The following is a 27158-nucleotide window of genomic DNA, read 5'->3' as shown; positions in this document are numbered from 1 at the left end:
TAAATTGCCTAGGGATTTTGTGGAATATTCATCACTGGAGATATTGAAGAGCAGATTAGACAAGCATTTGTCAGAAAAGATCTAGACAGTGCTTGTTCCTGCCATGAGTGCAGGAGACTGGACTTGATGACCTCTCTAGGTTCTTTCCAGTTCTACTCTTCTATTCTATGACTACAGAATGAATCAACATCTACTGTATCTAACTATAAATGGTTACAGAAGGAAGAGAAAGCAGCCATTTAGCAGACATCATACAGATAGCTAGAGTGAAAACGCATGGAAAGATGCTGTTCAAGATTTTGTTTCACTAATCAATCCAAAGCCCTCTGAAGTCAACACAAAGTCTCCCGCTGATTTCAATCAGCTTTGGATCAGGCCTTAAAAAGATGCTGCCTGATGACAAAATTGAGGAAGCAAAGTATATTTATTTTACTAAAAGTCAGGTTATTGAAATCTGAATAGGAGAGAATGATGTAGGTCACAATGTCTGGCACTTAAATTCAAATAGATGCTATTGTATCACCACCATGCTAAAAGACATGTAGTATTCTGAAGTACAGCGGGACATTTAAGACCTGTGAGAGTTTATGGTTTGAGGACTAAATCCAGACATGATACGAGCAGCCACAATATAGTGTTTTAACATGTTTGTAAATGACCTCTTCAGACTTTGTGACTCTCAGTACAGTATCATTCCTGGATCTTTTTCCCATTGATTCTGTGGAATCATGCTCACTGTCACCACTTCTGAATTTAGCCATGGGAATTTGAGGATTAGCTCTCTTCACTTGAGAGGAACTGTCTATCCTGCTTTAAAAAAAAAAGGTAGCAGAGTTTGGCATGTTCATGTCCATAGAAAGACCTTTGAGAAAAGTTGTTCAGAGGAAACAACTGTCTTGGGAACAGAGTAGTGAACTACTTAAATACTTTCCCCACTTTCTCTGTTAAAGGCATAATATTTGGAGGGAATAAAAACATACCGCAGTTATGGAATTATTTATAAAGCTGTTCTGTCCCTTTTCTAACTAATTTCTTCTACTTTGTCCCATGAAAATATTGAAATAAATTAGAGTGAGACTGATTTAGCAATGATACTTCCTGCAATCAAGTCCCAAAGATAAAACTGGTCATGCAAATTTGACTGAATAAATGCATAAAATAAAGCATGACTGAAGTGGGATGAAAAATTCTATTTCTCAGAGAAACACTGAAGCTAATAGTGTATAAAGCAAATAATAAAGCTAGAAAACAAACTCAGTTAAAAATATTCCCCTATTCATTTTTATATATATAAACATATATAAACTGCATTGACAAACCATTTGGTTACATCACCCCATTGGACTTGGGATCAGATTCTGTCATCTTACATTGAGAAGTACCTCACTCCAACCAAAAGAATAAAAGATGATACCTACAGAAGTCTGTGGTGATGGATGATAAGCTCCACAGACAGTTCTTGGAGAACACAGCCATGCAGCTTATTGATCGGACCAGGGCACAGACTCAATATTTTACAGCTGCAGTGCAACAAGCAAACAGAACAACAGAGACAAAGTATGGGGTGGGGGGATGTTTTCGAATTCAATGGGTGCCTCAGAGAAAAGTCATAACTGGAAACAGATCCCCCAGTGGAACATGTGTGCTTACTGTAAAGAAAAATTCCAATAGCACTATGGAGTACACAAGGGATCTGAAAATCTGCAGAGGAAGGGTATTATAGTACCAAAGACACCATCAGTCAAACCATGCATCCACAGATGACCCAATGCCACTGAAGCAGACATCGAAAAGATGCCACTGTCTATTGCCCATGAATGATGACATCTTGTCAGAACTTTCAAGCTCCTGACAATCTGTGATATAAGGAATGGATCTGGTCACAGAAACTTGGACAACACTTTGCAACCATAGATGGCTACACATGCCAATATGAATAAGCTCAGCACCACAGATATTCCAGAGAAGACTCACCCAGAATCACTGCTAGGTGGGTAGTGGTGTTAGCTAACACTCTGAGCAGGGAATGTATATCTAGCAACAGCAAGTATGGCGGAGAACATCAGGAGAACATCGGGACACTGAATCCATAAACATACTGCACTGTCTTCCAGTTTTGACACTGAAACTGATGAAAATAGTCTGTGGAAAAGGATACACAACTACAGGCAGTAAAGTCAGCAATTCTAGCAAAGACAGAACACCAAAGACAAGTACTAGTAGGAGTCGACCTATACTTTCAAATTAAAGATGAGCTGAGAGTGCAGGATGCAATCATATTTTATGGACAAAGAGCTGTTGTCGTCTCCTCATTACATAAGGACTTCGTGAGAAAAATACAGCCTTATACATGGATGTTGACAGTGGTCTTAAATGTGCTCCCAAGAATGTGTTTTCTGGGTAGAAAAAAATACACAGCTCCACTTCTTGATAGATGGGTGTGATGCCTGATGGCCATGTGATAAATGCCAACTGGAAGAGACTCTTGTCACATAAGTGACTGACCTGACCACTGAAAAAAGGTGGGAGCAGATTTATTTACCTTCAGTAAAAAGCAGTAATTGATTACAGTGAACTGGTATTTAAATTTTAGAGATGTGAATTCCCTGCCTGATACAAGAAGCAAACCAAACTGAAGGACCACTTTACAAAACAAGGCATTCTGAACACTATTCAACAGCAACCTCCAATTTGCCTAAAAAAAAATTAAAGAAATTCACATGTGAATGAGAATTTGACTACCCTGCCTCCTCCCCAGTAGTTGACTCAATTGTACAAACAGCCGGAAGTGGGTCATACCCATCTACATGTTTTATTAGTCTTTAAGGTGCTGCTAGACTATTCATTGTTTAAGTTTTTCCAGCTATAAGACTGTTACACAAAGCTGTTTTTTTCTGGTTGAGACCCCTTGTTAACATTTTTGGCACATAAAAACACCCTATCAGAGAGGTCCCAAATCAAGCACTGATGGGACAAATGCTATCAATGAGGGGAGATCTGTTACAACTAGAAGTATGGAGATACCAGTAAGAAGAGATATGTAACAATCACAGAATGTCAAGTATCAGAGGAGTAGCCGTGTTAGTCTGAATCTTCAAAAGTGGTGAGGAGTCCTGTGGCACCTTATAGACTAACTGAAGTGTTGAAGCAGAAGCTTTCGTGGGCAAAGACCCACTTCGTCAGATGCACGTAGTGGAAATTTCCAGAGGCAGGTATAAATATGCAGGCCAGAATCAGGCTGGAGATGACGAGGTGGATCCAATCAGGGAGGATGAGTCCCACTTCCAGATCAGCTAGTAGGCCTCATCCTCCCTGATTGGATCCACCTCGTCATCTCCAGCCTGATTCTGGCCTGCATATTTATACCTGCCTCTGGAAATTTCCACTACATGCATCTGACGAAGTGGGTCTTTGCCCACGAAAGCTTATGCTCCAACACTTCAGTTAGTCTATAAGGTGCCACAGGACTCCTCGCCGCAATCACAGAATGCAGGCATGAGGGTATAACAGGTCAGCAAAGCCCCTACCAGCCCTAAAGACAGGAATCCCTGTGAGAATCCAGCTGTTAAGACATACACCAAAAAGTCTGTTAAGAGATCCTGAGGGAATGCAGTGGCATCAAGTCACTTAAGGTACATAGGGACAAATGATCCAAAGGAACAGGAGACTCTTACAAGCCAGTACACACACACCTAGAGAGAGCGTAGTGAGTTAGCTAGATCATCAAAGAATAGACAACTATTCAGAGACCAGCCCCACAAAGTGGTTGCTTACTGAGGAGACCAAACTATCTCCGGGTATGTCTATACTACAGCACTAATTCGAACTAACTTAATTCGAATTAGTTAATTCGAACTAAGCTAATTCGAATTAGTGCATCTAGACCTAAATACAAGTTCGAATTAGCATTTTGCTAATTCGAACTAGCATGTCCACATTGAAAGGACCCTGAACCGAGGTTAAGGATGGCCGGAAGCAGTGCCGGCAGGGCATCAGATTAGGACTTAGAGCGTGGAGCTGCTGTCTCAGGCTAGCCGAGGGCTGTGCCTAAAGGGACCCGACCCCCACCCCGAACAGACAGTTCTCAGGGGTTCCCCGCTTGCAAAGCAGTCCTGGCTTGGAGTGCCCTGAGTGCCCACACTCGGCACATCACAGCACTCGGCCATCAGCCCAGCTGCACTTGCCGCAGCCTGCCATCCGGGGGGGGGGGGGTCAATCAAGGGGCTTCAGGAGAGCTTCCACCCTGAGGAGCCCGCAGAGCCAGCCCAGTCCTCCCCATTGGGGGCTCGTACCCCATTCCTCCCTCACCTCCTTCCACTTACCCCTTCCTAGCCCCCCTTACTGATGTACAAAATAAAGGACACGTGTGTTCAAAAATAGAAACTCTCTTTATTGAACAAAACTCGGGAGACTGGGAAAAGGAGGTGGGAGAGGGGAAGAGAGAGGGTGGGAGAGGGGAGGGCAACTAAAATGATCAGTGGTTTGGAACAAGTCCCATATGAAGAGAGGTTAAAGAGACGGGGACTTTTCAGCTTAGAAAAGAGGAGACTGAGGGGGGATAGGATAGAGGTCTATAAAAGCATGAGTGGTGTGGAGAGGGTGCATAAAGAAAAGTTCTTCATTAGTTCCCATAATAGAAGGACTAGAGGACACCAAATGAAATGAATGGGTAGCAGGCTTCAAACTAATAACAGAAAGTTCTTCTTCACAAAGCAAATAGTCAACCTGTGGAACTCCTTGCTGCAGGAGGCTGTGAAGGCTAGAACTAGAACAGAGTTTAAAGAGAAGTTAGATAAGGTCATGGAGGTTGGGTCCATGGAGTGGTATTAGCCAGGGGGTAGGAGTGGTGTCCCTGGCCTCTGTTTGTGGAAGGCTGGAGATGGATGGCACGAGACAAATGGCTTGGTCATTGTTTCGGTCCATCCCCTCCAGGGTCCCTAGTGTTGGCCACTGTCGGCAGACAGGCTACTGGGCTAGATGGACCTTTGGTCTGACCCAGTACGGCCATTCTAAGCTCAGGGCTCAGGGTCGGGGGTCTCACTGGACCACCCTGAATTTCATGCAAACCTGCTCCTGGGTGCCAGGCTGGCAGGTCTCCTGCCCTAGACGGCCACTTTCCTGTGCCTAGTGCGGACGTCGTGGATAAGGTCCATGATGTCCGCACTAGACCAGGTGGGCGTCCGCCTCTTACGGACCCGGGCAGGCTCCTGGGAGCTGCCAGCCTGGTCCTGGGAAGAGGCGGAGGGCTGGGTGGCAGCGGGTAGCTGGTTCATGCCGTGCCAGGTGCAGGGTCTGCTGGCTGGGTGCTGGCAGGCTTGCACCTGGCACGGGCACCGTAGCCAGCCTGTGCCCCTTTAAGGGCTCTGGGGCCGAGAGGGGGGCAGACGAGTTTCCCTGGTGGTGCCCAGAGTGGCCACCAGGGAAAGCTGGGGAGGGCTAGCCTCCCACTAGTTCGAATTAAGTGGCTACACGGCCCTTAATTCGAACTGCTTAATTCAAACTAGGTGTTAGTCCTCGTAGAATGAGGTTTACCTAGTTCGAATTAAGCGCTCCGCTAGTTCGAATTAAGTTCGAACTAGTGGTTTGCCTGTGTAGCGCCTATCAAAGTTAATTCGAACTAACGTCTGTTAGTTCGAATTAACTTTGTAGTGTAGACATACCCTCCAAGATTTATGTAAATTACCTGAGTTTGTGGTAGAGATGAAACACCAACTTGGCTTTATGTTAGCGATTTGTTGCCAAAGGAAAATAGATTGGGCTCTGGGCATCAACAGTGCGTTTTAAATATCTATATTAAAATGTTTGTAAATTAAGGATGACATGTCATGATTAGTGGTACTGAAGTCAGAGCAACCATGCCTCTGAATGGACTGTTCGTGACAGGACACCAGTGGACACAGAAAATGTCAGCAAGTTAGGCTGAAAGCAACTCAGCTTCATGAACAGAGCCATGCACAAGGTTTAATAAAGTTCCCCTTCTTCAACCTAACCCACATTCAGCATCACTCTTTGCAAATGAACAGGGCTCTACCAAATTCACAGCCATTAACAACCTGTCACAGACTGAAATCTGGTTTCCCCCATGGGTTTTGTGTGCTATTATCCTATACTGCATTTCTCAAATTGGGGGTCCTGACCCAAAAGGGAACTGCAGGAGGTTATTCTGGAGAGGAGGGAAGGTTGCAGTATTGCCACTCTTCAGAACTGCCTTCAGAGCTGGGTGTCCGAAGAGCACCCTGCTACCGCACAAAAATAAGGGTGTCAATAGCATATCATGCTACTCTTACTTCTGCGCTGCTATCTTCATAGGGCCCAGGTCAGCAGGCAACAATGCAGAAGTAATGTCGAAATATCATTCCATGTCATCCTTATTTTTGCACTGCTGCCGGCAGCAGCTCTGCCTTCACAGATGGACTCCAAGCCAGCAGCTGTAGCTCTACAGTTGCTCAGCTCTGAAGGCAGAGCCGCCACCAGCAGCAGTGCAGAAGTAAGGGTACCAATATTGCAACAGCCCCCCTACAGTAGCCTCGCAACCCTCCCTCCCCTGCAACTCCTTATTAGGAGCTTGGTCCTGCCTTGAGGGCAGGGGGCTGGACTCGATGACCTCTCGAGGTCTCTTCCAGTCCTATGATTCTATGACCCCTACAATTATAACACCGTTAAATTTCAAATTTAAATAGCTGAAATAACTAAATTTACAATTGTAAAAATTGTATGGCCATAAAATGGACCAAACATTTGGTAGATCCCTACAAATGACCAGTTCCTACGAGTTGCAATCTCATGTCTGCATGTATGCTTTTTGAATTTTGTTTTAAATGTATTTGGAATCTCTCTACAAGGATACTTATTTACTGACAGGATTGACATGAAAGATGGAGGCATTTTCTAGCTAGATGTACACTTTGTAAACGTAGAGAATTAATTATTCTCCTGGCTATAGAAAAAGTAACTATAATTAAAAAAAAAAAAATTTAACAGCTCCAACAATAGGAGAAACTATTTCAGGGTGAAAAAGGAAATTTATAGTATTTCAAATATGATGTTATAGCCGTCATGCATGCAATAAAAAAGGAATGTTGTTACCAAAGTTAGCAGGATAGAATATTTTCTGACTACTGTCTTAAAAAATGCAGCAGTGAAATGGAGCCCGGAAATTTTCTAAAAAGTGTATCAGTACACTTAAAATGACTAGAACAGGGCAGTGCAGAAAATACATTCCAGCTCGACTTGTAATACACACAACTGATGATTTTAGACTCAGTACACATTTTGCTCTGTATGACTAGGGACAAAAAAAATAGAGCTATCCTTAGCCAAACAAAGGAATAGGGGCTTTGTTCAAGTTTTATTTTTTAACTGCCTTTAAACAGAGACTAAGCTTGAAAATTCCAGCAAACATGTGAAAGATTTGGAAGACTGTGTGTGTATATAAATAGGTGGCTATAGTTGAACCTGTTGTAGCCTTGGCTGTACTGCAACTGCTAAAGTAAAACATTACTGTGGGGTAATTACTAGACAATACACTGTACATTTTTAGCACTCATAAGAGGATTAGAAAACAACCCCTCGATATGAAATCCTGCTGAACAGTAACTCTCCAGTGTATACCATCCTAACAAAATATGCCTTGTTTAGGAAGAGAAATGTTTTCCTGTGCATATCAGAGCTCAAATATCTCTCAGTAACAATCTAGGGTAAAAGGAGACTAAGTGATGTATATAAATTTTCTGTTATTGAAATTAAATCAAACTACTTTTGAAAATGAATATTTGCACCCTCTGGATAACATTAATTATCCTTTTAAATTTACCTTCGTACTTGTAACCTACTGTATTAGATTGGGCTGATTTAGAGCATAAGGAGTCTAGTTTAAAAATTGGAAACCAGGCAAAACAGAAAGAGATGACAAAGATAATTGCTTTCTTGGTTGTAGCTGGGCTTGATAGGGTTTCAGGGGAGCTGACAGGATTGTAAGGCCCCTATACAATTTGAGGGAGCAGCTCCATGCTTACCGGAGGGGCAGTGTCAGGAGCCAGCTATCAACACCACCAAGACTGTAGTGCACTCTCCCCGCCCCCCCACCAGCAGTACTCAGAGCCACCTGAAGCACTCCACACTATGCTCTTGCAGTACTCCAGCCACCACAACAATAGCAGCAGCCAGAGCCCCAGGCCCTTTTCAATTGTCAGGGCCAGGAACAATTCTTTCTTTACCTCCCCACTTGTCAGCGGGCCTGTATGGTTTCAAATAAGTGCTGGGTTTCTCAGTGGAATGTTATTAATCTGTAACAAAGTTTGAGACTCAAACAGGGTAAGTGTATGTACAGTGCGACTGCTTCCTTTGAAGTGTACAAGATAAGCCTGATTTTCCACTACATTGCATCCTGCATTTTCAGCCGTGTACAGAATACTGCCAAATTGGAATTTTTGTGCTTTATACTCACTTTTCACAGATGGTGCAAAGCTGTGGTGAATAAGAGCTTTTATGTTAGATGTTACCACACAAATCAAAATTTTCCTTTTGCAGCACCAGCAAAACTAGATATTTGAAATTCCAAACTTGAACAGCAAGCCCATATTATGACTACAGGCCTGCAAATCCACAGATATCTGCTTTATATCCATGCCATGGCTCATTATTGTGGATACAGATGCAGATGTGGATACACATTTTCTACCCATGCAGGGCTCTAAGGGTATGTCATGATACCAGCTTCAGAGAAGCACGTGCCACCTATCGGCTAAGTCCAAGCCTGGGTTCAAACTTGCAGCACATTCATCAATTCACTGAACCCAAGCATGGAAAACTTTAGACAAAAAAATTTGCATTAAAAAATTGTAAGCAACAGAAAAAGGGGTTTTAGAATGGAAGTTAGAATTTACCTTTCTGACGGTAGGCACGAGTTACTGAATAACTTCCACAATTAGGGTATGTCTAGAATACATGCCTCTTCCGACAGAGGCATGTAAATTAGACATACCCACATAGTCAATGAAGCGGGGATTTAAATATCCCCCACTTCCTTAGAATAAAAATGGCCACCACATTGTGCTGGCTCAGCTGTTTGTCGGCACACACCAGCAGTCAAGATGGGGATCGGTCAGCAAGGAAAGCCTTTGCCGACCGATCCCTTATGCCTCGTGCAATAACGTTTACAGGATTGGTCGGCAAAGGCTTTCCCTGCCGACCAATCCCCGTCTTGACTGCTGGTGTGTGCCAACGAACAGCTGAGCTGGCACAACGCAGCAGCCATTTTTATTCTAATGAAGTGGGGGATATTTAAATCCCCGCTTCATTGACTATGTGGGTATGTCTAATTTACATGCCTCTGTCGGAAGAGGCATGTATTCTAGACATACCCTAATTGTGGAAGTTATTCAGTAACTCGTGCCTACCGTCAGAAAGGTAAATTCTAACTTCCATTCTAAAACCCCTTTTTCTGTTGCTTACAATTTTTTAATGCAAATTTTTTTGTCTAAAGTTTTCCATGCTTGGGTTCAGTGAATTGATGAATGTGCTGCAAGTTTGAACCCAGGCTTGGACTTAGCCGATAGGTGGCACGTGCTTCTCTGAAGCTGGTATCATGATCTAGAATTTTAGCTTTCATTAAATAAATAGTTAAATTTACAGATGTAATGGTTATGAAGTAAACTTTAAAAAATGGGACTCGGGTAGCTGATGAAGAGATGCTTACAGAAAATCTGAAACAATAACTCTGAGTAGTGTCAACTGCCCAATTCCTCCCAGTAAGGTGCTCTCTCAGAGTCCTATGGATAATTTAAGTGTTATAACTTGTGACTGTCATTCCTCATGTAATATGAGAAAGGGAGGATCACAGCTACATGATTTACTGAATGTGATGCTCTGGCTACATCTACACTACCTCAGCAAGTAGACTTAAGATACTCAAATCCAGCTACATCAGGGGTGGGAACCTCAGGCCCGGGGGCCAGATGCAGCCCTCGGCTTACTTGGATCTGGTCCCCAAGGCGTGGGGGGGCCCCAGCAACTTGGAAGCCTATGCTGGCACTCCAGTTCCCCCACTGCCACCTCCCCGTGGGCTGGAGCACACAATATCTACTAGGCTGGGCCCCCCTAGGCTCTGATGTGTGAAGGTAATTTGGGGAGTGTCTTTCTCCTTCTCACTCAGGCCCACAGTGAGGAGGTTTTTTTTCTGCTTCTCATTTGTGAGTGGCCCCCAACTGATTTTTCTGTGGGACAGTGGCCCCTGACTCAAAATAGATTCCACACCCCTGAGCTACATGAATAATGTAACTAGAGTCAATGTAGCTTAGGTTGACAATCTGTAGTGTATCTCATGAACCAAGCATAGCGCAGACACTCTCCCGTCACCTTATCTTACTCTTCTCTTTCAGGGTGGAGAATCAGGGTTGACTGCAGAGTAATCTGCAGTCAGTTTGGCTGGACTTCACTAACCTGCTAAATCAATCTCTGGTGCATCAATCACTGGAGCATGGATCTGGCTGTAGTATAGACAAAGCCTCATTTAAGAACTACAGAGGTGATGTTTTAGAGTTATTGCTACTTATGCCTGTGGTTTGAAAAAATTTGGTTCAGTTTTATTATGAACTGTAAGTGTGAAAGCATATATGAGTCAGGTGGAAGGATGGGCTGGGGAAGAACACCCAACTGTTCCTCATATATGCTAAATGGATTATTTTTCACATAGGTAACAGCTCAAAATAGAATCACTATGCTAGGCTTGTTTTATTAACTCTACAAGATTTAAAGCGGCCACCTTAAAGTTCTGTTTAAAATCTGAATTTTTAACACACGCACAGCAAAATATACCTTTATTCACTCTAAAGCCGGAACACTAGGGAGAGGGGTGCATGGTGGGTTATAAAGAAGATAGGTGGCTGCTTGAGCTAGCCTCATCCATGTAGGACCCTGGGCACATATTCGAACAGCTGTCACGTGATGAAAGCTAGTTCAAGTATATCAATGCATTCTTCAACCATACCTCCCAATTGCAGAGCAGGCATACCCAGTGTAGTTCTGTCTCCTAGTGTCTGGACCACATGGTGGTTTATGAGCCCATGTAGCCTTTGCACTAACAAAATTGGGTCTTTTAGCTTATGCAGCGGAGGCTCATGCTTTTAGAGCCAGAAATGTAGCTCCTGATGCAGATAACCCTCAGAAGGATGTCATATTACATTATATCGAGTCAGTGGCTACTACTGAGGAGGGACACAAGGGAGACACCAGTCATGTGGCCACCTCCTTGTCCCACCCCTAGCTGAGGGGAGGGACCCACTGCTGCCCTGCCCCTGAACAACTCCTTCTATTCTGTTGAGGTTGTTATATTGTTCCCATCACCATGTTATGTCTGCACACGATGGACCTCACTTGTTACAGTCAATATCAGTCACACACATTTCTGGGAGGGGGGTTCGATTGGTCCTCTAATTCTCTCCCTGGCCATGCACCAGGGATAGAGGCATTGCCCGTTCTTCTCCTGCCTCTGTGCAGAAATCTCACTGCATTACCAAGCAGGGCAAGGCTCACCTGGTGAGTCTGTTGATAGAGCCTCTCTCTTCTACAGGGCTTGCTGGATGCAGAATCCATCCAGGCTGTGATGCTTGGATTGGGCTTGGATCTGGGTTGGGCTCAGCTATTGCACTTCATTGAAATAATTCTCATAATGTCTCCTTTAAATGATGTAAAATTATTTTGAACACAAAACCAAAAAGTGTATTTGTAATTTTCCTAAAGAAAGGGGAAAAATGTCACAGGAACTGTCTTTTTTGAGTCAAGTTTTGGCAGTTCACCTTAAAAATACAAAAAGATACTTGGAGTGCAATAGCAATAATAGTCCCAGGATTACTTAGTATACAGTAGCACCTGGTTGGGTTTTGAGGTGATTTTGATATGACTTTTAAAACATGTACGACTAGGTTCTTCTCTGAATCGTACCTGTGATAAACCAGAGTAATTGTTTTAATGTCAATGAAGTTATTCTGCGTTCCCACCAGCACAACTAAGAACATATTAGTCCACCACTGTTAGTAGCTTTTCACTTTTAATAAAGTCATATTTTCCCATTTGAATAAAGTTACATTTCCAGATTGCTGAAGTATTATTAAACACAAATAGAGTAATCTTGGGGTCACTCTAAATTATGTTCCTATAAATTAAATGCCAGGGGATTAGCAATAGGAAAAGATTAGGTAATAGATAATAGTGTTTTAAAAGTTATATATTTTTTAAATGTTATATATTTTTTAAAACAGTTAAGGTAAGCCCTAGAATTGGAGTGAAAGTTTTCTCAAAATCTTCACTAATTGTTTGTGTGGATAATTCAATGTTTGCATTGTTTAGAACAATTTTTCTGCCTTCTTTTGAGTTTCATTATATGGGACAAAAATATGACTCCCCCCCCCCCAACACCAAAAAATACCTTTAAATTTTTTATAATCTTTCCTCTTACTGTAGAACTGACACCTTAAAATGTGTTACAGTCTCCCACACCCTAAGGAGAGGCCATACCTGCTCATAACACTAGTACTTTAACTAAAAATCACTAAACATAACATTTTAAAGTGTGCCCATTGTACAATTTATTTCATGTTACAGTAAAATCTGTGTTATCCGGCACACCCGGGGATTAGGACGTGCTGGTAACCTAAAAAGGCTGGTTATCGGGGGGGGGGGGGGAGAGCCGTATAGGGCCTATGGGCTGGGAGGGGGGGCATGGGAGCCGTGCAGGGGCCAGGATCTGGTCTGCTAAAGGGGGGGGAACGGGATGTGACCTGGTGGGGGGGGCGGGGTGGAAGCTGGGGGGCGGGAGGTGGAGATGGTGGGGGTGGCCTGTCAGGGAGGGTGAGGGGTGGCCTGCCGGGGGTGCCAGGAGCTGCAGGGGGAGCCAAGATGTTTGCTGCTTGCTTCCGGCTGCCGTTCATGCCACCCCCAGGTATGCTCATCTGAGGAGCGGCCCCCGCACTTAAAGGGCCAGTTTCCTTTTTTGTTGTTGTTATTGTTTTGCTTTTCCTGGCACCAGAAATTTGCCAGTTTCTACAGTTTTCTGGATGCTTAAGTTCCAGATAGTGAGGGTTTTACTGTACTGTGCTCAAGTGTGTGCTTTTATATAGGTATTCACACTGCTTTTAGCACAAAAATGTTCTAGTTCTTAAAAATGCTTGCAACATCAACTATGGTCTAGATATTCCTATGGTCTAAGCATTGGAGCTCCTACTAAAGAGATTTTGAAAGCTCTTTGGAACAGGTATCATCTACCACTTTGTGTTTGTACAGTGCCTAGTATCATGAGGCCCCACTCTCGGTTGGCCCAAGGCATTACCATAATACACATGTTAAATAACAAAGCTTAGCAGGATTTGGCTCTGTAACAATATAATGATGGACGGATATTTCTTGGGGCATAATATACATGCGTATTGACAAAATAATAACAGTACCTATTATGACGTGCATGCCAAGTCTTGCCAAATGCTTCACAGTTTGATAACCAATTCCTTTAGTACCTCCAGTCACTATAGCAACATTTCCATTTTGTGTAGGGAAAACTACATGGAAAGAAAAAAAATAACTCAAGTTAATTCAATACAGATAAAGATATAATGTACATATTATAAAGACGTACATATATTTAATGGACCACTCAACTCTAGCCAATAAACAATGCAACAACAAATCGGGTAGACAATAAAAAGAATATAACACTTACTGTTATTAACCACAGTATAATTTTCTAGCATCAATAATTCACAAAAGATTGAAGTTGATGACATGCAAATGATAGATGTCCAATTAGAAAAATGTAGTCATGTCCATTTGTATGCATTTGTTGTTGCCCTGTAACAATCTGTCCTTTAAGAATTTCAGCTTAGCAATTTCTATTGTCTAAAGACAGTGTGGCAGCTGTTACAAGTCAATTTACAGGCTGTTTATTTAGTGAAACATGCATACAGGAAAATTACAAGAATTTTTCAGTTAGCAGTATGATAACTGGCAGATCCTTTGGGAAGGGGCTGTGTTTGCTTCCCCAGTAATAGGAAGCAAAATCACATATAACAAAAGAAAAGAAAAAAAAATGTAAAAACAAAATTGCTAATGTCCACTTTCCAACATCAATGCACCATAGTCTGACGAATAGAAACAAATATTAAGCCCCTGAGAAAATGTGAGGTTTTATCTTTTTTATTCCACATTTTATTCACACAGAAGAACTGTGTAATCCTTATTTATGTAAGTATGTGAGAATGGCCACACTGGGTCAGACCTTCGTCCATTGTTCACAGCATCCTGTCTCCAATAGAGCTTCGGGGGGAGGGAGGGGAGTGTACACAAGACAATTATGTAGTGATCTACCTCTGTTTTCTACTCTTGGCTTCTGGCAGTTAGGCTTAGGGTCACTCCCAGCATTAATTTCAGACAGTACTTGGCATTAATTAAAGGGACTTTTTATGTGGATAAGGATTACATCAACATGGTTTAAGGATTGCACAATCAAGTCTTACATGAAAAAAGTTCAAAACAACAACAACAGAAAAGGAATTTTGGACAAACAAGAAGAACGGTTGAACAACCCATCACTTCAATTTGTTTTGTGAGCAAAAATAAATCACAAGTCTAAAATAAAATTAAGAGGGTGATCCAGGATATATGATGTCTTTCAGTATATAAAAAAAATGTAGCATTTGTAAACGTTAATCTTTTTTTTTTTTGTTTCTTTTGAGACTAAAATGCTGGATGCTCTGGAAGAGAAATGCTGTTGAATATTTTAGTCTGCAGCAGTACAATGTCCCTAGAGAGTGAAGTAGACACCACACCTCTATTGCCTGTCTTTTCCATTCTCTGTTCTGCCTGTCATTTCTCAATTGCTCAATGCTCACACCTGTGATGACTGCATCCTCTAGCACATTTTCAAACAAATACTTTTGTGCTTTTCCCCAGGCAGCCCCACACAATTGGAACCCCTCCCTCCAATACACACCCACAAAGATACTTTGTTATCCATATTCTAATTCCTCTCCAAAACTCTCCTTTGCTGTCATGTCTACCAAAACCTCAACAATGGATGGTGTGTAAGTATGCCAAGACCACCACATACCATGCTGAGCATTAGAGTCTCACTGTTTAATTGTTTTCCCCTATCTGCCTGTATCCATTTGCTGTCTCCTTTCTTAGTCTTAGCTTGTAAGGCCCTTGCAGAAGGACTTTTTGTTCTGTTTGTACAGAGCCTAGCTTAAGAGCATTCAGTTTCATGACTAGAGCTCCAAGGCCTTAATATATAATATAAAATGTAATATAAAATATAATATAATATAATATAATATAATATAATATAATATAATATAATATAATATAATATATCTCACTTGCTCAAAAAGCAGCAGGTCTTGATCCAGCCAAAGTTTATCTAAATGTATATTATCTATTAAAGGAATCTCTTAGAATCTAGTGACAATCCCATATTTTAAGTAGTCTTTAAACACATCACTTGTGGGGTTCATGTAAGTTCTCTCTTGTACACATCCTGGGTAAACCCTGACTTCACTGAAGTGTATTGCAATGCCCTCGTTAACTTCAGTGGAACCAGGAGTTTCACCCTTATTATCTTAAATTCACAATTTTCCTTGCAACTGAAAGGACATATATTTATATTATCCTCTTTGGGGAGACCTTGCCCTGATTCTTTTTTTTTTTAATAATGATTGGGGTTGTTGTTGTTTTTTTAAGAGAGCCATGAATATACCTGCCCCAGTAAATATATTCTCCAACAAAATAAAACTTCAAAATTATGCCACCGCCTACATTAACCTGGGGGCATGTGGGGAAGGGGAAGAGGAGCAGTTACTCACATGAGTAGACTCACTATCGACCAGAGTAACCGTCCACTCATGTAAATGTAAATGAGACACCCATAATCAGATCCTAAGAGTTAAGGTTAAAATTACAGATCTGAGTAGTCTACTAAATTTTCTATTCCAAAGGCCTTTTCCACTGTTTATTAATTTTTCTAAGCTTTCTACCTTTTTCCAAGCTTGCTCTCTCTAGGAGGGCACTTGGAAAAAAATGTTAAGCAAAAACGACTGCAGTTTTTTAAAATGAAAACAGTGAATAAAAAAAGAGAACGAATTTACAATTTCTAGAATAAATTAACAAACTGCAATTTTTCTATGAACAGTTCTTTTGCCTAAACAAGTCAAAGTAGAAATTTGTAATTTGGCAAAAAATAGCCAGATGCATTCCTTTTGGCCATCCAGCAAAAATTCAGTTTAACTTAGCATTTGGATTCTATTGATGATGGAATAGGACGGTCCATTTGTGTACAGTGATATAATTATATGCATAAACATCCCTAATTAATGGAAACATTTGACTAAGTTAGATAAATAAGAATTCATTAAGTAGAAATATACATTGAAAATAATCCCACAGTAGAAATAAATCTATCCCAAGACAACTTCTATGAAGAGTGATAAGAGCAAGCTACACACATGTAGACTGTTTTTTTCTCCTCATTTTCTTTTTATTCTAGAACAGTCTGTTCAGTATATTCAGGCTTATCCCATTTTCATTCATTCTCTGTTCTGATATTTGCAGTTTCAGCTGCTGTGATTCTCCCTCCTCACCTCCCCCCCCCCCAAAAAAAATCTTTAGATGTGACTGCTTTCCCTCAGCTCTAAATACATTTTTATTGCACCTCTTCTGACCTAACTATGCCTCCTGCTTCCTTCCCCTTCTCACCACATCCTCTTTCAACCTGCCACTTTTTTTTTACATCTTGTATACGCATCCCCATCACTTGTTTCAATGACCTACATCCTTAATTTTGTTCACTGCATTGGCTGTGCTACACTTTAGTAGAAATAGAAGTACTACAGATGCTTGAGGAGATGTCTACAGTGCAGTTAAGCACTGTGGCTGGCCCATACCAGTTGACTCCAACTCACAGGTCTCAGACTATGGGACTTTTAATTGTGACATAGGCAATCAGGTTTGGGCTGTAGCCTGAACTCAAAACATCCTCACTGCAATTAAACAGACCCTTAATCTGAGACCTGAGAGTCTGAGTCACCTGGCACAGGCCAGCCAGGAGCTTTTAATTAGAGTAGAAATACTCTGAGCTGCATAACTCCAACTGGCTTCCCTTTCATGGATGTCTAGCAGAAATAGGTATCTTCCTGCAGCCTGGACTTAGATAGTTACCTCAAAGAGAGAGGAGGAGTACAGCACATACTCCTGTCATTGGTATCTCCAATTGGCTAGCTTAGGCAGGCCTACCATGCTGGCTTTTCTGGACTGCATTATTACCTATTGCTCCACTTCCATCACAAACCTTAGATGGAAGAGCATAGGTCCTGACTAACTACGTCTAGGTAAAATGTACAATGCCTTAGCCCAATTCAGATTTAGAATGAGAAAATCTCAATCTCAACAGCCCACCTTTCTTTTCATTGAAAACCTGGTCTTAGTTTCCATAGTAGATCTGGGCTTAACCTGGGCTCCTTATGGTGTTGCTCCTTCTCAATTTGTTTTGCTATAAAGGAGAGATTCTCCTTGATAGTGTTCACATCTCACTTTCAGCATTTCAAAGCTCTCTCAGATCCTGAAGAGATGAGCCAACTTCTGCTCTCATTTGCAGAGGTGTGAGTCCCAAGTAATTCCATTGACTTCAATTAAGTCACTAATAGAATAATAGAATCATAGAGCTGGAGGAGACCTCAGGAGGTCATCAAGTCCAGCCCTCTGCCCAAGGCAGGACCAATCCCAACTAAATCAACCCACCCAGGGCTTTGTCAAGCCGAGACTTAAAAACCTCTAAGGATGGAGATTCCACCACCTCCCTAGGTAACCCATTCCAGTGCTTCACCATCCTCCTAGTGAAATAGTTTTTCCTAATATCAAACCTAGACCTCACACTGATGTTAACGAGCTCAAAATCTGGCCAAATATCTGTTGCTAATTACCCTTCAGGTTCAAGGATATTCATTATCCCACACCCATTTGGAACTATTTAATAGCTTTAGCCTCTACCCATGGAAGATCTCTCTCAGGCTCATAATTTTTGCTATGAAATATGTAAGGCGAGATCCACATTTTTGCATCATAGGTTATTTTTTTCAATTCTCTTCAAATGTCCTGCTGAAAATATAATACAGAAGTAAACAAGACATTTAGTTGCTTTATAATCCCAACTAATCATTGGCAAATTTTTACTTTTCTGTGTGGAAATAAAAATAGTTAAATAAAAATAATTGCATTAAATTAACTATTTACACTGCAGAGAGTTATTATTTGAATTTAATTATAAAGGAAATAACCCCTAAAATACCAGTCTCAAGAGTGAGGTCCCAGCAATCACATTGACTTTTGACAACTTTTTGAAGCAAAATACTACAAGCTTATCACGGAGCACAAACTGTATCCAATACATCATTTAATTAAGCTTTTGCCCCTAATCCAAATTCTTTCTGAACTGACTTATATTGGAATATTGCAAACCCTACAGATGCTAAACTATAATTCCTTTACTGTTCACTGTTCCACTAAACAATGTTAAAGCCATTAAAGGTTAATAATTTAAATGATTAACCCTAACCTTAAGGTTTTTATTTTTATTTATTTTTTTGATAACTGAATACTGTACATACACATAATGTGTCTGCAGGTAACTGGCAGAGCCACGGAAGAAAGGCCAATATTTAAGCTCGATGACAGGAATCAAGGTCAGAGCTGTTTCCATATAGCAACATTCGGATTGAAAGGAACATGAATAGATGAGTACTGTTGCCAGACACAGTATAATACAATGTGACACAGCACAATCAATGTTTTTCAAATTGCTAAAGGAAAGAAGACATTGAGCTCAGTATTTTATACTCTAGTATTTTTCATCCTAAACATCCAGATACTTTTCCTTAATTTTTATTGATGGGATAAGTTAACAATGCAAAGCTTAAAAGCATTTTCATTAACCTGTAATGGTGTATTACAAAAGAATTTATTTGCACTGCTATTCTTGATTGTAATCACTTGGCTACTGAATAATTCTGTCCAAATGACAATTCTCAGAAAGGAAACTAAGGTAGGCATCTGTTTAGATATGTATAATAAGGTTCCTTGTAGAATGATAGTAAATAGAACCAAGACAAAAAATTATTATTATTTCAATGTTTAGAAAAAACACACTTGCTTGCCAATGGCAATTACAAATCGCTCTATGGCAAATGTGGAGGCTCAAGTCTCAAGTTCCTACGCAATTTAAACTTTCATTAAAAGAAAAATGTAATTTTCCATCCTAAGTCTGCAGACAGTTCTTATACCTCTTTAACCTATCACCATTTTGTCAAGCAGCAACAAAGTAAAGTCCAGAAGATTTGGGGTGGCTTTGCTCCCACTCTTTAGAAACCTGTGGACAACAGTGAGTTGTGAGGGGAGAATGGTGAGCAGCAGAGTTTGGCACTGGAGATTTTTATGGCAGGAGAGACAAACAAATTAAGACTGAGTGTTAGGTAGAGTAGCAAAAAATTTCTCTCTTTCTCTCCCTGGTAGCAAGAGGCTGGGGCAAACAGTGATAGAGATGTGTCCCCCATCCCAAACCCATAACAAGCACAGGTGCTTCTAAAAGAGCAATAACAGCCAGAAAATGCTCAACATGGATGAACTCCCCTCCCCTTCCCATTTCAAATAGTTACAGGGAGTTAGACTTCATATTTATCACTACTACACAAAGGGTGATGCAATAGATGGATTTAGGGATAGGGCCAGTGTAAAAATCTCAGCACCTTGTGCCAGTATAAGTCTTGGGCTTTTCAAAGCCTTGGACGGGGCCCCGAGGGTACCTCCCCGTGTGTGGATGGGAGGGGGATAATCTGGTTCAGAAACTAACTGGAAAAGCATTGCGCTCATAAACAGAGGCCAATCTTCCAACTGCTGAGCACTTCCAATTCCTCTACTGATCCTACTGGGCAAAAAAGAAATGGCACCCATAAAAATGTAGACCTTAATGTGGTAAAACTAGCTAGTCTAAACTAGTGGCTTATGACATCTTCAAATTTGCCAATAAAAATAAATAAATGTGGTATTTCTATAGTATTTCTGTGTGCCCTTCTGATATCTATCCCAGCATGAGTATTAAGAGACAGGTGTTTGTATAGAGCCTAACTGACATGGTGAGGTGCTGGTCCATGAATACAGCTCCATGGCTCTACAGTCATGGCTTGCAGAGTCTCAAGCTACTCATAGGATTAAAATTTTAAAATGTCTCAGTTCCACAGCTTTGGGCAAGTCACTTACCCTGCATTAACAAAGAAATACTTCTCCCTTTCCTCATAAGAACGCGGGGAGAATTTGCAGGGCACTCTGTACAGCATGATATGTGTGATAAGTATTTAGTGTTTATTTTAATTTCATATTAAGATTTTACAAGAGGCCTCCAGATAAAAATCAGATTTAAGATCTTGCCATGTAAAGAGAGCACCATATTAGAAATGATGTGACAAAATTTGTTACAATGGTAATGAGTGATTTAGCTGAGTGAATGAAACATCAGAATATTCTTTGCAAAAGGAATGTATTGATACCATAAATGACAGGTTTTTAGATAAACTTCTCTTGATACTTACCAACATCGATTCTATGATTAGAAGCCAAAGCGGGGGGAGGAACCCTCTCAATTCCATTTATTGCTTAGAAATGTGCTGCCATAGAGACATTCATTTGCATAGGCGACTTACCAACAATTCCCCCACTGACACTTGGGCGGTCACCATCTACTATATATTTGAGAGAGTTTGTCTGTATGTTTGTTCAAGAACTCCCCCAAAACAGTAAGAACTAAGACCACCAAACAGCATCCTCTTATGATAATTTAAAAGCAACCATAAGGGTTTGGTTGTGCCAGGAAAATGGGATGTGTCTAGAAGGGATTGCTTCCCATAAAACCATTCAGAAGAGAGACAGAATCACTAGGCAGATGATGGGGGCTGACTGTGGGTGTGCTACCCCTCCTCCTATTTGGGACTGCCCCAGCCCCTGTACTCTTTGCAAGGGGGGCTGAAACTCCCTACCCCTTCCAGATTCCTACTGGGACATTGCTGACTGTTCACTTTCAGCAGGGAGTGAGGGAAAAGTGCACAGTTTGCTGCATTCTTCACTCTAGCTGGGGAGTGCAGGGGCAGATGAAACTGGGCCTACCCAGCCTAATAGACATGCACCTCTTTCTTGGCTGTGCCTGCTGGAGCTGCAGGCGAAACTGGAGAGGTACTTCTCACCTGGCCCAAGATGCTGCTGCTGTAGTGTGAGGGCTGCAGTAGTCTTTTTCCTGAGCCAGCCCTTGATCCCTAACTCCACCCTACAGCAATGATTTAAATTAAGCATGTACATTTTCATCGTATTTTTCCAAAACCAAAAATTAATTGACTTTAGGACTCAAGCAATGCCAGGTAAATCTTCTAGTAACTAATGTCAGGTACATCTTCTACTAACTATTTATAAACTTGATTTTTGGCGGGACATTCTCACCAGTAGATAGGAAGGAAGTTAGACTATTGTGAAAGTTACCAGAAGAAGGATCTTTTACTGTTTACTTGCATATATATTCTGTTGCTGTGTTTTCCCAACACTATGATCTCCTTGTTTATATGCAGTCTCAGAGGGCAAGTGTGCTTAGTTTTCCTAGATTTCTGAAGGAAGCTTCACTCCAGCTGAGGGTATGTCTACACTACCCCCCTAGTTCGAACTAGCGGGGTAATGTATGCATACCGAACTTGCTAATGAAGCCCGGGATTTGAATTTCCCGGGCTTCATTAGCATAAAGCCGGCGCCGCCATTTTTAAAAGCCGGCTAGTGCGAACCCCGTGCCACGCGGCTACACGCGGCACGGACTAGATAGTTCGGATTAGGCTTCTAATCCGAACTATCTGTATGCCTCGTGGAACCCTAACCCTAGGAAGCCTAATCCGAACTATCTAGTCCATGCCGCGTGTAGCCGCGCGGCACGGGGTTCGCACTAGCCGGCTTTTAAAAATGGCGGCGCCGGCTTTATGCTAATGAAGCCCGGGAAATTCAAATCCCGGGCTTCATTAGCAAGTTCGGTATGCATACATTACCCCCCTAGTTCGAACTAGCGGGGTAGTGTAGACATACCCTGAGATATTTTTAAGAGAGATCATAGCTGTATTAAACCCTGCTCTTTTCACTGCTGTTAACCATCAGACAGAAGTCTTACATAGAAAGATTAGGAGCCCATTTTCTAACAATTTAAATAGGGCCTCCGCATCCCTCTTCATGCTGAGTGGCAAGGCACCGTTTTTCCTGTACTTCTGTAGATTTCCTATGGGCAGGCTGCCTCTCCTTCCCTCATTCTCACTACTATAGAACCACAATGGACTCACTGCAGTCAAGGCCAACAGTAATGGGTCCCAAAAGACACAAAGCCTCTGCCTGCCTGACCACCAAGAGAGGAGACTGAAGGGGCAGTTAAAGAGACTGTCTAAATAATAGAAATTTACATGCACTTTCAGTTTCAGTCTTCCATGACAACAGGATTCAATACTTGATGAAACAATGGTCTGATCCAACGTGGTAAATCCTATCTTTTGAAAATGTAAATCCACATTGACTGATTCAGACTAACCCACTAAAGAAGAGAATTCGGCCCAACAAACATGGAGAGGCCTTGAGAAAAAGGGAGCAACCTAGCAGTTAAGATGTAGTTGTACATGCCTCAAGCCTTCACACCATCTTACTACAACCAATGCTTGTCTGGTGCTAGGAGGTTCTAGCCTCTATGTTTAGAGCTGCCAAAAAGAGAAGCAGAATATACTATTAGATAAATCAGACAAAGAAGAAAAAAATGCTAACAACTCCACAGGATAACAGGTGATCCCAGGCTCATTATTATATAAAACTCTCATGGGTGCCGATATGAGCTTTGCCTGCATGAGTGCTGTAGGAGTAGGCCCTCAGAAATAGTTCCAGAAATAACAGGATATGGGACAAATTAATTTACTTTAATCCTGTGAATGAAGTGAGTGAAGCACTCAACTAGTTTGTGCTAAGGGAGGCTGGCATACGACTCTCTCGGGGTACATCTACACAACAGCATTATTTTGAAATAAATGACGTTATTCTGAAATAACATAATGTATGTCTATACTACAAGCCTTTATTTCAAAATAATGTCGAGCTGGAGGACTTCTTACTCCAGCTCCTGGTAACCCCCATTTCACGGGAGTAAGGGAAGTCAAAGGGAGAGTGTTCTTCATTTGACTTCCTGCTGTGTAAACAGCACCAAAAGCCGCATTAAGCTATTTTGACTTAAGCTACACAGCTGATGTAGCTGAAGTTTCCAAGCTTAATTTGTCTTTAGCCCAGCTGCGTAGATGTGCCCTCAAATAAGGACTGAGGTTTAAGGGATGCTAGCCTGCACTATGCATTCTGCTCATGAGAGATGGCAAATTTTGCTGAACGGTGCAATCGTTTTGTCCCTTGGACAAATGCCAACTAACTCCTCCACACCCGTCAGAGAATGAAGGAATGTGTACCCATGGTTCCAGATGTGACAGGCTTGCAGAGCACAAACTCCACTGCACCATCTTGCTCCTGGGAAGTACCTGAAGATCAATTCTCAGTCTAAAGGGATTCCTGGAGGTATCTGTAGACATAGCTTGGCACAGGAAAAGCACTTGACAAAAAACTAACACCCAGCCTAATGAAATAAGGACAAGAAGTAGGAGGTGTTGCTAGAAGTGTGAAGAAAGCCTGGTAATTACTTACCTCGCATTACAAATCAACACCTTATATGCTAAAGATTTTCAGAAATTTGCTGAAGAGGTGAAGAAAGAAATTTGATACTAACACCAAGAAGTAACCATTCTCTTTGTATGCTTTTATTGAAACAATGCATTTACCAGTCATTTCGCATGCAAGAAAAGAAAATACAATCCGAGGTACATAGAAAGAGATACAGGCTTTATTTGCCTTTTGTGCATTTCCTTGATTACTTTCCATCCTTCCTTTTATGTACCTAGTATATGTACACTCTGTGGGCCTAGTTCTTTTGCCCCTTGCCTTGATGTAAATCGGAAGTAACTTTATTGATATTAGTACTGTTACAACTGCTGTATCTTTGAAGCAGAAAATACCATCTAGTTTTCTCTTGATCATACCGCACTAATGCTCTCTCCCATAACCGGAGCCTTCTGACAAAGTATTGTACAAATTAAGCAAAATTACTTTATGTAAAACTTCTCTCTGCTCTGCAAGTCATGTTCTTTTGTAATTATGTTTTCCCCATTGTAAAAAATAGGAGTTGAGGAGTGGGCTTGGTTCCAGGTGATATAACATGGGATAATGAGATTATCTCTGCATAACAACATGTGCTTAGAAGCCCAGCAATTGCCACGTTTCACGACTCAAACATATCAGACAAAATGTATGATCAATATCAGGAAATACCATCTTGCTCTGAGATCCATGATAATAAAGGGTAGGTCTACACTGCAGCTGGAAGAGTGTCTCCCAGCCTGGGTAGACAGGCATACATTAATTTTGCTTGAGCTAGCACCTTGCAAAGAGCAATGTGAATGTTGGGGCAATGGCACAGCTAGCTATCAGAGTACAGACCCATGGGGTCAGGTGCGGTCTTGTACTCAGGTGGTTGAACTGCACCTCTCCCCAACGCTGCAGTGTCCATATTTCTGTTTTTAGAACACTCGCTCAAACAGAGCTAACATGATGGTGTACTTGAGCTACGAGGCATCCTCCCACATGCAGTGCAGCCATACCGTGATGATACAGTAGGCTGCACTAAGCTAAAATACAATGCTTTCCTAGGTCTTTTTCTCAGAGATCTCATAGTGCTTTGCAAACATTAAGACTTTCAGTATTTTGGAAGTAAAGCCTATCAATGCCATTTTTCAGATATGGAAATTGAGGCAGAGAATGACTTAACTGCTTTCATGACATAAATCCATGATAAATCAGGAATACAGCCATCTGACTATCTTTGCTTTAGCATTACTACTACAGTGATTTAAAACTGAACTGGACGAAACACTATAAATTATACTTTAGTAAATAACCCTACATGAAAGAGCTAATAGAAGCTATACAGGTTTTCTCTGTCTAATTTTCATGACTCCTATTACCACATTTGTAGACTGTTTAAAATATTGTATTACAAACTCTAGATATTCCACAAAGAATTGCCTTTTCAACTGTTTTACTGCCTGTAAGTTTTAACACCTTTCCTTTTTCTGCTTATTTGTTATTAAAATTAAAAAAAGGTTCCAATGATGACTCAATCGTTTCTCACCTCTGAGTGTGGCTGGAGAGATGCACATCACCAACTAGTGCATATGAGAAGTAAGTGTCAAACAAAATGTATACATAAACAGCAGAATGTCAGTAGAGGATGTGTAATTTTAGTGGATGTGTGTCTTTAAAGTTCTGGGTAAAAGCATTTCAATGAGGCTGAGAGGGAGAGAGAGTAATTTGAAGATCTTGCATATGATGAATAATGCCACAAGGTAGATGGGAAGATTTAAGAAAACACCATGCATTCCCATTCAGTCAAACTAACTTTAGTTCCAGAAATTGGTGTGACAGATAAAATTGAATACAAGCTGACTCTAGCTCCCAATAAAGTAACGGAAAGACTCTCATAGGTTTCAACTATACCAGTGCATTTTAATCTTTAGCCTCCCTCCTTTACTTAACAGTATTTCTACAAATTACATACACAATGATTCAAAAGCTTCAGAGGGGTAGCCAAGTTAGTCTATAACAGGAAAGACTTAAAAAACAACAAACAGTCTAGTAGCACCTTAAAGATAAACAAAACATGTAGATGGTATCATGAGCTTTCGTAGAAAAACCCATTTCTTCAGATGACCGGAGTGTTGGAAGTCCAGATCCAAGAATAAATAAGGGGATGAGGGGGAGGAGAAGGAAAAAAAATGGAGATGAGGGGAAAAAAGAGACAGTGAGTAGATAAGCTTCAAAGGGATAGCCAAGTTAGTCTGTAACAGGAAAGACTTAAAAAAACAACAAATAGTCTAGTAGCACCTTAAAGACTAAATAATTACAAGAAGTTGATAAGAACCATTAGTTTGCACTGGGAAAGGAAGATTACACTGGTCTACAATTTTTTAGAAGTAGTCTGCTTCAGAGATAAGATGTGCTATTTATTATGTATTTTGATGTGCTGAATTCAAATATGACAATTAAAACAACTGATTGGCTACTGTTTCCAAGATATTTAAGTTTTTACATTTTACGTCTATGTATATTGTGTAGATAGTAGAGTTTTAATCATAAATTGTAAACCTAGGTCTTTTCATGTGTTTATGGTTGCTTTACATGATAATATTTCATCTGTCCTGTTTATGTAACACTTTAAAAATCAGCAAAAGGGTTATATAAATAAAATTTATTATGAAACAAAAGGCAAAAAACTATTATGTACATAGTTTAGTCCTATTCAGTGTCTACTCGGCGCTTCTTGGCTTGTCTCTTGTATTCATTAAATGGAGCATCTCTTGTCACTGTCCAGCAATAGTCTGCAAGCATTGATGGGCTCCATTTCCCTGATAGCGTTTCTCCATTGTTGCAATGTCCTGGTGAAATCGCTCGCCGTGCTCGTCGCTCACTGGTCCGCAGTTTGGTGGAAAAAAATCTAGAGGAGAGTGCAAAAAATGTATCTTTAGTGACATGTTGCAACCAAGGCTTTTGTATGCCTTGAGGAGGTTTTCCACCAACAACCTGTAGTTGTCTGCCTTGTTGTTTCCGAGAAAATGTATTGCCACTAACTGGAAGGCTTTCTATGCCGTCTTTTCCTTGCCACACAGTGCATGGTCAAATGCGTCATCTCGAAGAAGTTCACGAATCTGAGGACCAACAAAGACACCTTCTTTTATCTTAGCTTCACTTAACCTTGGAAATTTTCCATGGAGGTACTTGAAAGCTGCTTGTGTTTTGTCCATGGCCTTGACAAAGTTCTTCATCAGACCCAGCTTGATGTGCAAGGAAGGTAACAAAATCTTCCTTGATTCAACAAGTGGTGGATGCTGAACACTTTTCCTCCCAGGCTCCAATGACTGTCAGAGTGGCCAATCTATCTTGATGTACTGGGAATCTCTTGCATGACTATCCCATTCACA

General features: G+C 41.1%; 1 protein-coding gene across 2 annotated transcripts in view; it reads right to left on the bottom strand.

Moving 5' to 3' along the window:
• The window catches only part of DHRSX (dehydrogenase/reductase X-linked), a 288314-nt gene that overhangs the window by 163031 nt on the left and 98125 nt on the right, over window positions 1–27158 (bottom strand). For both annotated transcript variants that reach the window (XM_075915713.1, XM_075915707.2), the window contains exon 2: window positions 13443–13550. In XM_075915713.1, the coding sequence (XP_075771828.1) occupies window positions 13443–13458 (16 nt within the window). In that variant the 5' untranslated portion in view covers window positions 13459–13550. The remainder of the gene's footprint in view (window positions 1–13442; window positions 13551–27158) is intronic.

Source organism: Pelodiscus sinensis, chromosome 1, assembly GCF_052426305.1.
Source record: "Pelodiscus sinensis isolate ZL-2025 chromosome 1, ASM5242630v1, whole genome shotgun sequence".
NCBI lineage: Eukaryota > Metazoa > Chordata > Testudines > Trionychidae > Pelodiscus > Pelodiscus sinensis.
Note: the sequence above shows the minus strand (reverse complement) of the source record. Positions and strands in the feature narration are given on the sequence as shown.